We start from the raw sequence: 17,021 nt of genomic DNA on the forward strand, positions 1-17,021 counted from the left end.
CCACTAGTTTCAGTATAATTGCACTCATAATGATTGTTGTTCTTGCTATAGCCATAAGTAAATGGACTGCATTTATATAATGCTTTTCTAGTCTACCAGCCATTTAAAGCACTTTACAATGTATGCCTCACATTCACCCGTTCACATACACATTCACACATAAGCCTGGATAAATTTTGCAAAAAGATACATCCAATCTCCCAAAACCATATGGAAAAATGTGTGATGGTCTGAGGAGACCAAGGTTAAACGTGTTGGCCATAATTCCTAAAGGTATGTTTGGCCCAAAAACACAACAGCACACCACCAAAAGAACCTCATATCCACGGTGAAGCAAGGTGGTGGCAGCATCACGCTTTGGGGCTCCTTTTCTTCAGCCAGAATGAGGCTTCAGACAAGGTGGAGGGAATAATGAAAAGCCCCAATTACCAGACTATTTTGGCGCAAAACGTTCAGGCATCTGCTAGAAATCTGAAGATGAAGAGGAGTTTCACCATTCAGCACGCCAACGGGCCAGAGCATACACCCAAATCAACAAAGGAATGGCTTCACCAAAAAGAAGAGCTACATTCGGAGAGGCCCAGCCAGAGCCCAGACCTGAATTCAATAGAGAATCTGTGGGGTGACCTGTAGAGGGCTCTGCACAGGAGATACCCTCACAATGTGGCAGATGTAGAACATTGTTGCAAGGAAGAGTGGGACAATATTGCCAAGTCAAGTTGTGCCAAGCTGATAGACTCTTACCCAAAAAGACTGAATGCTGTCATATAATCAAAAAAGTGCTTCAACAAAGCACACTTGCGCAACCAAGTTATTCTAAGTTTTGTATTTTTCTTTTGTTTTTTTCCCTCTAAAAAGTCTCAATTGTTTTTCACTTTATTTTATAGGTTGCAATTTAAAACAATAAGTAACGTATCACTAAAACTTGATTCAGAGTTACTCAGGAACTACTTCTTAACTATTCAATAAATAACAGTTCGTTCCTGATTTATTCACGTCCCGTTGGGATTTTGTGTGCTATGTGTGTTGTCTTGTAAAGTGTTACCTTTTATCTTATTCTATTTTATTTCATGAATTTCCCCTAGGGATTAATAAAGAAGTAACGCTTATTATTATTATTATCATTGTTATTATAATTATTAGTGTAATTATTATTATTATTATTAGTAGTAGTAGTAGTGATGCTAAGATTTTCACTGGGAGTGACGAAGAAGGACAGGATTAGGAACGATTATATTAGAGGGACCGCTCAGGTTGGACGGTTTGGAGACAAAGCAAGAGAGGCAAGATTGAGATGGTTTGGACATGTGTGGAGGAGAGATGCTGGGTATATTGGGAGAAGGATGCTGAATATGGAGCTGCCAGGGAAGAGGAGAAGAGGAAGGCCAAAGAGGAGGTTTATGGATGTGGTGAGGGAGGACATGCAAGTGGCTGGTGTGACAGAGGAAGACGCAGAGGACAGGAAGAGATGGAAACGGATGTGGCGCCCCCTAACGGGAGCAGCCGAAAGTAGTAGTAGTAGTAGTATTAGTACTAGTATTAGTAAAGCTTGGTCAGGCGTCCCTAATGACACAATTGGCCGTGTCTGCAGGTGGGAAGCCAGGTGTGGGTATGTGTCCTGGTCGCTGCACTAGCGCCTCCTCTGGTTAGTAGGGCGCTTGTTCGGGGGGGGGGGAATAGCGCGATCCTCCCACGCGCTACGTCCACCTGGCGAAACTCCTCACTGTCGGGTGAAAAGAAGCGGCTGGCGACTCCACATGTATGGGAGGAGGCATGTGGTAGTCTGCAGCAGAGGGGGTGGAGCAGCGACCGAGACGGCTCGGAAGAGTCGGGGAATTGGCCTAAAAAAGGGAAAAAGGGTATCTTAAAGTGAACACGCGTATCTTAAGATCTTATTTTATTTCATTTTGTTTAATGAACTTAAAACAACGACAACAAAACTACTGTGTTGCCAGCTACTAGTAGTCCCGTGCTTCACTGTTAGTGTGCGTCTGAAAAACCAACCTGAGAGTTTGGTTTGATCTGAACGAGTCTTGAAGCCGATTCCTCGGCACACATCAAACACTTCCTTGCTCAGCCCCCCCCCCCCCCCCCCGCAAATCCTCCCCTTCTCTTTCCGCTCCTCTTCCATCCCCCGTCCTGTCCGAACTGGTTGAGAGCCGGCGAATGTTCATGAGAGGCAAACGGCAGCATCGCCCGCTGTGCGGCTCAGCATCCAACAAAACCAACCCACAAATAAAGACCGCAGACAGCGGCCATCGCTGCTGTGACAGTAACTTGGATTTTATTTTAAAATAAGCTGTGTGCTTTCTTTACGTTTATTCATTCATATACTGTTAAACACACACACACAGACACACACGCACGCGCACACACAAGCATACACGCAAGTATTCAAATCAATATTGACAGATAGAGATATGAACACACAGACACGTGCACATACACACACACAAACACATACACAGAAACATATACACACACAAGCATTCAATTTGACACACACCCGAACATACACACACAGAAGCATACACACAAGCGTTCAAATCAACACACTAAAACACACACACACACACACAAACATACATGCAAGCATTCAATTTAACACACACACAAACACACACACATACATAGAAACATACATGCAAGCATTCAATTTAACACACACACACACAACCACCCCCCCCACACACACACACACACACACACACACACACAGTGCACACTCGTGCACTCACAAATAAGCAGTGTTTCTCTCATGAGCTGTGCCGGTTTCTGCGCGCAGTTTAAGAGGAGCGTCATCGTTGCTTTGGGGTTTCCTTGATGGCACTTTAAAGCGGGGCCCTCGCGAGCTTAGCGTGATGGCCTCTGGGTTATTTTAAGCTCCAGCGTGCGAGGCAGCGCAACCCCAGAAACCGCCGTAATTACAAGACGCGGTCGGTTTGATTCTCCACGGAGCCGGAGACCTTGATCTGGTACGGGACAAGAAGGGAGGAGGAGTTCCTCCGTTGGAAGAGTACCGACCGGACACATGGAGTTGATTTGGGGGTTTCTATATGGGGAGCCTCCGGAGCGAGCCAGCTTGCTTCGAAACCTCAATGGAACCCTGAAGTGGGCAGTGGCCAATAGAGAAAGAGCAGTGTTGCGTGCAGCTGCGTTGTAGAAAGTAGTAATTCCCCACTCATTTGCCCACACAGTTTGATCCATTAGTGCTGTAAAGTCATCCGTCCTGGCCTATTCTCATTCCCCTCGGAGAAATAAATCACTTTTCCCTTTCTGACAGCAAAGAGAGCCGGCCGGATTTCAAATGTTCCACAGCTTTGGCACAACTAAACCGTCTTTTGGAGTGAGCAACACTTGAGCTTGGAAGTGTGCAGCCTTCCCATTTCTCCATTTTATACACGTGTGTATATATATATACACACACACACATATATATATATACACACACATATATATATATATAAAATCTCCCCCTCACCGTTTTTTGGGTGATGTGTCTTCCTCAAGCTCGGGTCCTCTACCAGAGGCCTGGGACTTTGAGAGTTCTGTGCATTATCTTAGCTGCCCCTAGGACCGCACTCTTCTGGACAGAGACCTCAGATGTTGTTCCTGGAATCTGCTGGAGCCACTCTCCCAGTTCAAGGGTCAAAGCCCCTAGTGCTCCTATTACCACTAGGACTACTGCAGAGTTCACCTTCCACATCTGATCTAGTTCTTCCCTCAGCCCTTGGTATTTCTCAAGCCTCTCATGCTCTTTCTTCCTGATGTTGTCGTCGCTCGGGATTGCTACATCGATCCCTACTGCTGTCTTCTGTTCCTTGTCGACCACCGCAACGTCTGGTTGGTTAGCCAGCACCTACTTTTCAGTCTGGAACTTGGAAGTCTCACAGGATCTTAGCTCTGTCATTCTCAACCACCTTTGGCAGTGTTTCCCATTTGGACTTGGGGACACCCAGTCTGTACTCAGTACAGATGTTTCTGTACACTATCCCAGCCACTTGGTTGTGCCTTTCAGTGTACACTTTCCCAGCTAGCATTTTACACCCTGCCACTAAGTGCTGGACTGTCTCAGGGGCATCTTTGCACAGCCTGCATCTTGGGTCTCGTCTGGTGTGGTAGACCCCTGCCTCAACCGATCTGGTCCTGAGTGCCTGTTCTTGTGCTGCTATGATCAGCGCCTCTATGCTGTCTTTCGGTCCAGCCTTTTCTAGCCACTGGTAGGATTTCTCAATATCAGCTATGTCTTCTAGCTGTCGATGGTACATCCCATGGAGGGGCTTGATCTTCCATGATACCTCTTCTTCTTTTTCCTCCCCACTCTGTCTTCTGCTGCCTGAGCTACTTGCTCACCAGTTCATCCTGAGGGGCCCTTTTTCTGATGTACTCGTGGCTGTTCCTTGTTTCATCCTTGATAGTGGCCCTGACACTCACTAACCCTCAGCCCCCATCTTTTCACTTATCGTACAGTGTCAGGCTGCTGGACTTTGGGTTGTATATATTATTATCATTATCTATCTATCGATCTCTTTCTCTCTCTCTCTCTCTCTCTCTCTATATATATATATATATATATATATATATATATTATATATGATACATACAGTCTCTTACATAGTGTCAGCCTGCAGTCTTTTCCCAGCAGACTGATCCTGAAATAATCTTTCCGACCTGAATCTGAGCCCCATGGTGCAGCGCTACGGACAGAAGGTCACACTGAGTGAAGGAAGTGGGACAGGACTGCTAAATGTATCCCAGAAGTTCAGTCTTAAACTGGAAGTAAAAATTCACACTGCTTTACGGGTATGTCTTTCCATCCTCGTATATCTCGTCTAAGTAAAGGGAGAAAGTCACAGGTGTAGAAGACAGTGAAGGAAAATACCCCGTATCGCTGGTTCATTAAGCCCTGAGAGACAGAGCCATCCAAGGAGATATACTATTGATTTCATGTTTGCTGCTTGTCTCGGAAGAAGCGTCCTGCTCGGAGCTTCCTTGTTACTTGCCGCGTGCTTTCTTCCCCCGGACCACTCTGTTTGATTGGTTGTTTCAGAGCAGCCCACATTTCAATCCACTTTCCCTTCACTGTCACTCAGTCCTCTTCCCTCTTTGATCGCCCCCATCCCCTCTCTCTCTCTCTCTCTCTCTCTCTCTCTCTCTCTACCCCCTCTCCTCCCGGGCCCCTGGGTGTAATTAAAGAGACTGTGACGGGGCCAGTGAAAGAAAGCTTCATAGCAGGAGAACAATGAGAAACTCAAGGTGGGACAATGAGAGAATGGGACGCGGCAGGACGGGACCAAAATGTGAAATGCAGAGGTAGTTAATGAGGATGGTGATGGTAGGTGGGACAATGTTTAAGGGTGAAGGAGGGAGGGAGAGGGGTGTGTGTGTGTGTGTGTGTGTGTGTGTGTGTGTGTGTGTGTGTGTGTTGGGGGGTGGGTAAAGCGAGGGTGGTCATCTTTTCTTCCCACCTCCCCCCAGTGGAGAAGAAACCAGATGGGTCTCTCATTAAAGATATTATACAGCATGATGAGAACCGGCTCTTTAAGATGAAACAAGGACAGCAGGGCGTGTCTGTCACTGTCCCATGAGGAATAAGGATTTCTATCTAGATCACTCACACACACACACACACACACACACACACACACACACACACACACACATGCGCACGCACATGCAATCATACATAAAACATATACCAAAAAAATACAGCCATACATACACACACATATAAGTAAGCATACACACACACACACACGTACACATACAAACCTATGAAAACACACTTTATCACCAAAAAAAAAGAAAAAAGAAAAAAGAAATCACTCAAAAACAGACATACATACACATACAAACATACACAAACTCATGCACACACACATAAACACACAGTCATACTTATATACAGTATACGCATAGAGACACGTACACCGATCAGCCAAAACATTAAAACCACTGACAGGGACGTGAGTAATTTCATTACACTGGCACGGGTCAAGGGGTGGGGCGTATCAGGCAGCAAGTGAACAGTCGGTTCTGGAAGTTGATGTGTTGGAAGCAGGAAAAATGGGCAAGCATCAGGAACTGAGCGACTTTGACAAGGGCCAAATTGTGTCAACTAGGTCAGCGCATCTCCAACACGACAGCTGTTACAGGGTGTTCCCATTATGCAGAGGTCAGTCTCTACCAAAAGTGGTCCAAGGAAGGACAACCGGTGGACTGGCGGCAGGGTCGTGGGCGCCCAAGGCTCATTGATGCACGCAGGGAGCGAAGGCTAGCCCGTCCGGTCCGACCCCGCAGAAGAGCTACTGTAGCTCAAATTGCCGAGAAGGTTGGTGCTGGCTATGACAGACAGGTGTCAGGACGCACGGTGCATCACAGCTTGCTGCAGACCGGTCAGACTGCCCATGACGACCCCTGTCCACCACCAAAAGCTCCTACGATGGGCACGTGAGCACCAGAACTGGACCATGGAGCAATGAAAGAAGTTGGCTTGGTCCGCTGAATGATGTTTTCACAATAGCAAAGGTGCTAGTAAGAGAGATTATTCTCAGATGGAGGAATACCACTGACGATCAGCAGTGATAACGGGACACATTTTGGAAATAGTACTATTAAATAACTTTGTTCATGTGTAAGTTAATGTGTAACAGAACACAAGTAGTCTTATGAAGTGTCTTCTCGTAAACAAATAAAGGCCTATTTTAACTGTTGGTTGATAGCAGAGGAATGTGTTGGGAACTCATTGAGTGTAGCAAAGTCTGCACACAGTAATTGGAGAAATGGCCTTGTTGAGATGAGACCTGGAAGACATGAGATGAGGAGGGGAAGAACAGACAACGGCCCTAAAAGAGAGACTAATGTACTGATCGGCGTGCACTTAAGTAACTAGGCTTGTGCGTCTGTTCATGAACATATTAAAGTGTGACAATACTGCAAGAGATTTGTCTCGCTTGTCATTTAACGTCAGAGAGGAATTAAGTAATTGCAAGGACACCTTCAGAGGTCTCGTGGAGTCCATGCCTCGATGGGTCAGACCTGTTTTGGCAGCACAAGGGGGATCTATACACCATTAGGCAGGTTGTTTTAATGTTTTGGCTGATCCGTGTATACATACAATGGCATCAAGACACCATGCATATAGAGATGCCAACTTTATGTGACATTTACAGTGCCTTGCATAAGTATTCAACCTCACTGAGAGTCATCACTCATTTCTGGATTTTAAAAGATACTCACACATGTGTTCCTGAACAATATTATTTTTGTGAACCCATAAGCTCTAACTCCATGTTTCCAAAGCCAAAATTAGTTGTTTCACTTATGTTTTGTTAATAAATTAAAATCTAAAACATAGTGCTTGCATAAGTGTTCGACCCCTTGTGCTCTAAGAGCTCCAAGTTTATACAAATACCAAATTATTCCTAAAACAAACTCAGATTAACATAATTGGCCATAATTAGTGTGCACCAATAAGATATTAAAGTAATGGTCTCGTTTATGGGTATAAAAAGCACTCTGTGTAAAGTTCATTAACTGGGCGTGAACTCCGTCAGAAAATGAAGACAAAGGAGCATAATGCTGAAGTAAGAGACAAAGTGATTAAAATGCAGAAGGCAGGAAAGGGATACAAAACAATATCCAACTCCGGATGTCCCACGGAACACTGTTGGATCCATCATCAGAAAGTGGAAGCTGTATCACACCACCCAGACCCTTTGTAGGACAGGCCGTCCCTCAAAGCTGTCCGAGCAAGACGTGGGCTGGTGAGGAAAGCCACAGATGATCTTGCAATCGCGTTGAAGGAGCTCCAGAGGTCAGTGGCTGAAACTGGAGTAAATGTGCATGAGTAGGTCATATCACGGGCTCTCCATAAACCTGGCCTGTATGGGAGGGTGGCAAGAAAGAAGCTGTTGCTCAAAACTATGCATATAAAAGCACGCTCGGAGTTTGCTAAAAAGCATGAGAGAGGCCCAGTTAGGATGTGGGTAAAGGTTTTGTGGTCAGATGAGACGAAAGTTGAGCTTTTTGGCCAAAAATCAAAGCGTTATGTGTGGCGCAAACCTAACACTGCCCATGCCCTAAAAAAAACCTCCCTGCAGTGAAGCATGGCGGCGGCAGCATAATGCTATGGGGTTGCTTTTCATCTGCAGAGCTGGGAACCTTGTTCAAATTGAGGGAAGAATGGATTGAGCTAAATACAGGGAAATATTGAAAGAAAACCTGTTGCAGTCTGTAAAACTTTCTCCAAAGCTTCAGTCCATAAAACTGAAGCTTGCGAGAAGGTTCACCTTCCGGCAGGACAATGATCCTAAGCACAAGGCTAATACTTATGCAAGCTCTATATTTTAGTTTTTAATTTATTTTAAAAAAGTCAGCAAAACATTACTTATTGTGGCTTTGGGAACATGCTGTTAGAGCTTATGGTTTCACAAAAATGATATTGTTCAGGAACAGATGTGTGTGTCTTTTATAATACAGAACTTAGTGATGACTGTAAAGGGGGTTGAATACGTTTGCAAGGCACTGTATCCATTGTGCACATGACAAAGTTGAACTTGAACTTGAACTTGCACAAAGAAAGGCAGACTGGCGTGTGACTGAAACACACACACACACAAACACACACATATACTTGCAAATCTATACGTGTGGGGCCCCTTCATTGACTACATTCATTTCCTAGCCCTTAACCCTAACCTTAACCACACAAACTACATGCCTAAACCTAACCCTTACCCTAACCTTAACCTAACCCTAATTCTAACCTTAACCCTAAAACCAAGTCCTAACCCTAAAATAGACCCTTTTCCTTGTGGGGCCCCAATAAAATGGCCCCACAAGGTAGGTGGTCTCTGGTTTTTCTATCCTAATAGTTAAACATGGTACACACACACACACACACAGTCGTGTTTCACTATCCTTGTGCGGACCCCTCATTGACTACATTAATTTCCTAGCCCTTAACCCTAACTTTAACCATGCAAACTACATGCCTAACCCTAACCCTTACCCTAACCTTAACCTAACCCTAATTCTAACCTTAACCCTAAAACCAAGTCCTAACCCTAAAATAGACCCTTTTACTTGTGCGGACCTCTGAAATGTCCGCACAAGGTACGTGCAATCAGGTTTTGCTATCCTTGTGTGGACATTTGGTCTGCCCAAGGATAGCTAAACATGTACACACACAGACACAGACACACACACAGACACAGACACACACACACATTAGCACTCTCTTGGCTTAAGTCTTACTTATCTGGAAGAACACATTTTGTCTGCTATAATAATATTACATCAAAATTCTGACATAAATTATGGTGTACCTCAGGGCTCAGTTCTTGGCCCTCTGCTTTTCTCTCTTTATATTTCTCCTCTTGGTCAAATTATACTTAGTCATGGAATACATTTCCATTGCTATGCTGATGATACTTAGCTGTAGGTGCCTACAAGGGCTGATAATTATACTCAAATGACTAATTTAGAGGCCTGCTTTGCCGCTGTGAAAAATCGAGTGTCACTAAATTTTCTGCTTTTAAATTCGGATCGAACTGAGATGCTAGTCGTTTGACAATTCTGTGATTTCACAAACTATGGCAGCCAAAACTCTTGGTGTTACAACAACGGCTTTGTTTTGTGTAGCACCTTTCAAAGAACCCAAGCACGCGTTATACTTATAGATAGAAAAAAATGAAAAAATACAAGAACACGTTACGTTACGTTTGATCCAGCCTTTTCTTTGATAAGCACATTAAAAAAATCACTAAGATTTAACAATACTAAAATTATGTTTTTCCTGTTTATGGCTGACACAGAGACTCTAATACATGTATTTGTTTCATCCAGACTTGATGACTGAAATGTTCTGTTTTCAGGTCTGCCACATGCTAGTACTAAAAGTCTTCAGATGGTTTAGAATGCTGCAGCTAGAATCCAAACTAAATCTAGAAAATCTGACCATATTACACCAATTCTTGCCTCTGTTCATTGGCTTTCTATCCATGTTAGATCAGACTTCAAGGTGATTCTGCTGACTTCCAAAATCCTAAATGGGCTTGCCCCATTTTACCTGTCTGATCTCTCAAAATGCAGGGCTCCTGTTTGTGCCCAAAGTTAAAAAAAAAAAGCCAGCTGGTGGCAGGGCCTTCTCCTATCGGGCCCCACTATTGTTGAATAACCTGCCTGCTGCCGTCAGACAATCAGAGTCTGCTGAGTCCTTTAAATTCAAGCTTAAAACTCATCTTTTTGCCTTAGCCTACATTTAGTTGCCTTTAAGTTGAGCGCTTCACAACCTGTACTGCACAGCGGGGCGGTTTCCGTCTCAATGAAGTCACCAAGCACTGACTGCTGGGATAGGCTCCAGCATCCCCGCGACCCTGAGTAGGATAAGCGGTTTGGATAATGGATGGATGTTATGCTGACGAGATTGTTGCGTATAGATTGACTATTGCGAACTGCTCTCTTCTCTCACGCCTTTTCTCTCTCTGTGAATGATGTCTTGTCCTTTCTCTTCTTCTGTGTGTGAATGGTGTGATGTGAGTCTCCCTTGTGTGCACATGCAGCCTGTCCTCCTCCCAGGTCTCCATGGTGATGCTGGTCGCCACCTGGACACTGCTTGGCATCCCACCCATCAATTTTCTTTTTATGTATCTCCTAAATCTTAATCTTAGTTAACCTGTTTCAATGTTATATCCTTCTCTCACTCAGAAGTGTGACTATTTTATTTTTTTTTGCCTTTACTCTCGCGTATGTGAATGGTGTCACATGGCTCGGGTCCTGGGCCGTTCTAGTGGCATCTGGACACTGCTTGGCATCCTCCTCATCATCTTCTTCATATATTTTATAATTCCATTATAATTTTGTTATCCTCTTTCAATTTTGTATTCTATATATTGTGTAAACACAACATCCATTGCACGTCTGTCCGTCTTAGGAGAGAGACCCCTCCTCTGTTGCTCTCCCTGAGGTTTCTTCCTATTTTTTCTCCTTGTTAAAGGGTTTTTTTTTTTAGGGAGTTGTTCCTTAAGCGATACGAGGGTCTAAGGAGAGGATGTTGTGTTGCTGTAAAGCCCACTGAAGCAAATTTCTAATTTGTGATATTGGGCTATACAAATAAAATTTACTTGACAATTTTACATACACAGATACAGTCACGACCCCCTCCCCCCCCACACACACACAGCCATCCTCACATACAGCTTACACATATAAAGAGACATGTATGCACACATATAAAGAGACATGTATACACACATATAAAGAGACATGTATACACACATATAAAGAGACATGTATACATACATATAAAGAGACATGTATGCACAAAATGGCATCAATGTTTTGTTGCTCGTAATAAAACTAGAGTGCCAGACAACTCGGTTGCTCAACTCTCACTTTCTGGAAGATAAGAAACTAATTTCGATATCTTACGGACTATTCACGGAAAGCACCGGGGTGTCAGGGTAGCAGTCCTGTGAGGGGGAACCAGTCTGTCTTTACCAGAAGCAAAACAGCCCTCGGGAGGAAAATGATATGACGAGCAGGGACCATGGCAGCGATTATACTCTACCCGTAATGTCTCAGCTCTCCGAGACACTGAAACGGCATAATGGTCCTCTGTGGTGCCATAGGCGCGTGGCAGAGGAAGAGTCCAAGTCTCACAACAGTGGTAAAGGACACGGATCAGCTAACTGAGGACTCTGTTCCACTGGGTTGTGAACAGACACACACACACAAACACAATCTCAGTTAAATGCCAAGCAACGGCGCGTAAAGACTCACAAAGGGTAAAGACCCATAAACAATGAGGTTGTGCCACAGAACTGGATAGTTACAAAACAAATAAATTGTACAAATAGCCCACACCTCACTTGATCTTTCCTTTCCTCTCTCTCTCTCTCTCTCTCTCTCTCTCTCTCTCTCTCTCTCTCTCTCTCTCTCTCTCTCTCTCTCTCTCGCTCTAATACACCCGAGTACAGCAACATCTACTATACGGTCTCCATCTCTCGCACACGCAGAAGAGATCCGCACTGTGTGGGGAGAGAGAGTCACATGACACACCATGTTGGAGCCCATGATGTAGAATGATGCTCTCCGTGGGTCCCCGCGTCCCCGGTGTTGCACCTCAGCGATAAGGCTCAGCCAATTCATCCCCATCAGGGCTGTCCTACCCCCTCCCTCCCTCTCCCCCTCCCCCTCTCTCCCTCTCTCTTTGTATTCCTATATGTCTCTATCCGCCTTCTCGTCTCACATACAAACAGTCGTACACACTCATTGCGCGCGCGCGCGCAACAGCCTTGTGCACTAAGCCAGACCGTGCAGTGCAAATCCGCTGTTGATTTAACGAGTGAACTTGGTTTATGCTGCAGATCTATTCACTGATCTCACCACAGGTCACGTTTCAAAGTTTTTAAACGCCCCCCCTCCTTTATATCCGCCAAGCTTTTTACGTGCACAAATAAGAGATTCACAAGTCTCGGGACTTCCTCTCCTCTGCGAGCGACTTGAAACCTCATTTAAACGTCACACCCCGAGGTGTCAAATCACCGCATCCCTTCCTAACCCGTCCGAACCTACCACACACCTTTCTGGCTCTGCCGGAGACAGGACCCCCCCCCCTTGCTATTTCTCCTCCCGATCAACTTTACGCTGGTTCTGAATATGAAGCGCAGAACACGTGGGCGCCATAATTAACCATAATTTCACAACGGGACCGCTATTAATCGGCCGTCCCACCCCGTCCCTGTCCTCCTCGCGGGGGGCCAGCCGGGTCGCCACGGGACTTCTGGAAAACTTCCACATCGCTCTTTGCGGCGCTAACATGCGGCGGTACCGTGTGAGAGTGTGCGCAGATACGGGCCGAGAGAGAGACCGCTGTCCGTTTGTCTGAAAAGCTAAAGGAGACACGGCGACATGTGCCCCTCCAGCAGCGGGGCGGACTTCTGGTCTCGGGTTCGGACCAAACGGGAGCGCGGCGTTGGCGCGTGCTTCGTCTAAAAATAGCCATTGTTTGAAGTCGGCGGCGGTCGGGGGGTGACGACCCGCGCGCCGCGGCGTCACGCCACGGCGAGGCGGCGTCATGCCGCGCCGCGCGGGCTGATTTCACGCCGTCGTGCCAGCCCGTCCGCGCGCGCTTTCATCCGCGGAGCCTCGTCGAACCCTTCCCGCCCGCGCGCACCGCGCGGGGCGCTCGCATGGCTGCGGCGGAAGCGACGCGAGTTCTCGCAGCGGAGAGCGGAGGGATCGGCGGGCTGCGATCCAAACGCACCCCGGTTCCTTTCGCTTTCTTTCCGTGTCAAGTCAGCGGCAACACCAGAACCCCCCACCAGAACACACAGCCCCCATCCCGGCGGCGAGGGATGGGGGCTGTGTGTGGGGTTCTGGTGTTGCCGCTGACTGACACGGAAAGAAAGCAAAAGGAACCGGGGTGCGATCAGCGGCAACACCAGAACCCCCACCAGAACCCCCCCAGAACCCGCATCCCTCGCTGCCGCGGCGAGGCGTTCAAAAACCCGGCGCGAGTGAAGTGTGCGGGTGCAGCGGGAGGAAGCAAGGGGCTTCAACACTCACCACCCCCGTGTCCAGCTGCTCGGTGGTGACGGGGGGCGCCGCTCCGGCCCAGGGCAGAAACCACAGGATGGGAAACAGCAACATCTCCGCGGCGGGATTATAATCCAAAAAACGGGCGCCGCGCTGAATGGGGCGAGAAACCGGGTCCTCCTACGACGGTCTGCTGCCGCCGCTGCTCGCGCGGGGTTCGAACCACCCGCTCCGCCGGACGAGTCTCCGCTCCGCGCGCCGCGCATTTGCCGTGAGCCAGCGCGTGTTCCGAGAGACGAGGCGAGGCGACGCTGATCGATCTACTGTGGCGGACGCACAGGACCCATAAACAGAACACGTGTGACCGGCGGTGCCCACGTCATCCGAGACTCGGGGATCGTGCGGTTCTCACGCGCACGGGTCCGCAACTTAGATTAACTATCGCTGTAGTACTAGTTGCACTCCACACGCGCATCGCGCGCGCTGTCAGGCGTACGCGGGTCTATTGGCTATACACCCCCTCCCCGCATTAAAAGATAAATAAATTAGGGCACGCGGCAGCTCTCCCGTTTCGGTTATCAATTTCTCTCCCCCACCTCCTCCCCCCACCCCTGCACAGACCAGAGTGCGGCGGAGACCGGTCACTGACGCACACGGTGGCAGCGGAGAGGCATCTGGCTTTAAAGGCTGGTCGGGGAGGGGAGATGCGGAGCCTTTCTCGGCAGCCTATTGAATTCTCTCACATCAATAATAATAAAAAAATTTTTAAAAAAAGAGACATTTAGTCGGTTCTTAGTGCATGCTCGTTACAACAGCTGGTATATGAATTATATACACTTACACCACACGTCAATCATAAGGCTTGACGTAAGGCAGCAGTTAAAAGTTAGTATGAAGCGTGGTCTGGTCCTGGCCAGGAGGGGACCCTAAGCCGGAGCCTCCGTGTGAAGCCGCTGTTATTAAATTTGCATTTCTTTTCACACAGTCGTAATCATTCATTTCAACGAGAGCCCCAAAACTCCTACTGAAAAGCTGAAGGAAACTGCAGGTGGAATTTATGCCTTGTGCTTTTGGCGTCATGCGTGTGTGCACTATAAATCATGTTGAGGTACAGCTGAGCACGGTGGCCCAGTGCTGCCTCACAGCAAGAAGGTCGTGGGTTCGAACCCCAGGCCGTCCCGGGTCCGAACCCCAGGCCGTCCCGGGTCCTTTCTGTGTGGAGTTTGCAGGTTCTCCCCGTGTCTGCGCGGGTTTCCTCCGGGTGCTCCGGTTTCCTCCCACCATCAGAAAGACCTGCATGTTAGGGTTAATACTCCTGCCTGCGCCCCTGAGCAAAGCAAAGGAAAGAAGAAGTGGAGTTGGTCCCCGCGTGCTGCAGCTGCCCACTGCTCCTACACTATAGGATGGCTTAAATGCAGACAACACATTTCATTGTAGCCAAAACAACTGTACAGTGCCAAAATAAAGTGGCTTTCTTCTTCTTCTTCATTTAGTTATTGTGCTGTTGGCTGCCAAGTCAGTGTACCTGCCCTGCAGGGGGAGGGGCTTTTACCCGTGCGCGCCCAGGGGCCAGTGGTCTCATAATCCGCCAGTGTGCGTTATGCAAGGTGATTAAACCCCTGCATCCTCGAAAAGTTCAGTCAATTTCAAGAAAACTCTCGATAGCCTATATGCCAAGAGTGTACCCAACACATGCATATGCTCGGGGGTGCATCGGTTGTACCTGGGTTGTCCCTGAGGTTGAACCCGTGTCCATTCGAGACACAAACATGTGTGTTACGACTGTGTGGTTGAATATAACGCCAATAGTAGAGCATCAAAACAATCCCACAATTAAAACAGAAACATCAATTCATTATTTTTTTTTATATAGCCTATAACAGGGGTGCCCAACTCCAGGCCTCGAGGGCTGCAGGTATTTGTTGCAACCATGCACTACACCACCTGATTTAACTAATTAGCTCACTTCTTGGACCAAGGAGGGAAAGGAATTAGTTAAACCAGGTGGTGTCGTGCATGGTTGCAACAAATACCTGCAGACACCTGCAGCCCTCGAGGCCTGGAGTTGGGCACCCCTGGCCCATAATGTTCAGTTGCTGTTGTTGCTTTTCTTCTCATTGTTATTATTGTTATTATCCCTCTGTTTTTCTTTGTAATATTGTAGTTCATGGTAAATATTGGGAGAAAACTTAAGTTACTTGTGTGTCTTTTTGGGACAATGTGGCCATCCCTGCATATGACTAAAATAGAGTTCGTTGAAACACACACACACACACACACACACACACACACACACACACACACACACACACACACACACACACACACACCACTGTACTATCTGTAGACTTGATGGTTGTCCGCTGTCTACCCCAGAAATGAGGGGCGGGGCCAACTAATATGGGATGATGTGGCACATCGAGCATTGCGGAGCGTAAGAAGTGTATTATTGTACAATGTAATAAAAATATAAAATATGATATAAAACACATTGGGTGGTACGGTGGTTAACACTGTCGCCTCACAGCAAGAAGGTCCTGGGTTCGAACCTTGGCCCAGACAGCACCCGGATGTGGGCCACTTCAGGCAATGATGAGGCACTGATGGCCTCCTTTTGGCCCTGACAAAATGGATGTGAGCCTGAAGTGGCCCACATGTATAATAGCAAATATGGTCCAAATACGCCAAATCAACCGTGGGCCTTTTTTGGCAAAGATGCGGTGCTCTCGGCAACATGTGATCTGGATGTGACCCTGAAGAGGCCCGTGTGGTAAATGGTGAGTATAGCCCACATATCACAAAAAAAAAAAAGAAAAAGGCCCCCCTGGCAAATATGTGGCACATGCGGCATTGCTATGGCTTGGTTTTGGTCCAGATCTGGCAAACAGGAGCGGATCGCCCAAGTGCCATCATTTCACGTGGTATGTGGGCCAGACAAAAGTGTTGAGTGTGGGATGGGTCCAGACCACAACAATTTTGCTATCTGAGGTGCTGTCTGCGGTGGGCTTTCTCCGGGTGCTCCGGTTTCCCCCACCATCAAAAGAAACATGTATGTTAGGGTGACCTGTCTGTGCCCCTGAGCAAGGCAACGGGAAAAGAACTGGAGCTGGTCCCCGGGCGCAGCATGAAGGGAGCAGCCCACTGCTCCTAGCTAGAAGGTCCTGGGTTCGAACCGTGGCCCAGACAGCACCCGGATGTGGGCCACTTCAGGCAATGATGAGGCACTGATGGCCTTCTTTTGGCCCTGACAAAATGGATGTGAGCCTGAAGTGGCCCACATGTATAATAGCAAATACGGCCCAAATATGCCAAATCAAACGTGGGCCTTTTCTGGCAAAGATGCGGTGCCCCACCATCAAAAGAAACATGTATGTTAGGGTTACCTGTCTGTGCCCCTGAGCAAGGCAACGGGAAAAGAACTGGAGCTGGTCCCCGGGCACAGCATGAAGGCAGCAGCCCACTGCTCCTAGCTACACATC

The 17,021-nt window shown here is 47.3% G+C and overlaps 1 protein-coding gene across 1 annotated transcript in view; it reads right to left on the bottom strand.

Annotated features, from left to right (window-relative positions):
* Positions 1-13,694, bottom strand: part of LOC130121996 (matrix metalloproteinase-17-like) — a 144,966-nt gene extending 131,272 nt beyond the window's left edge. Inside the window, exon 1 of the mRNA XM_056291004.1 lies at positions 13,573-13,694. Within this exon, the coding sequence (XP_056146979.1) occupies positions 13,573-13,656 (84 nt within the window). The 5' untranslated portion in view covers positions 13,657-13,694. The remainder of the gene's footprint in view (positions 1-13,572) is intronic.
* Positions 13,695-17,021: the final 3,327 nt, after the last annotated feature.

Source organism: Lampris incognitus, chromosome 12 (assembly GCF_029633865.1).
Source record: "Lampris incognitus isolate fLamInc1 chromosome 12, fLamInc1.hap2, whole genome shotgun sequence".
In the NCBI taxonomy this organism is placed as follows: domain Eukaryota; kingdom Metazoa; phylum Chordata; class Actinopteri; order Lampriformes; family Lampridae; genus Lampris; species Lampris incognitus.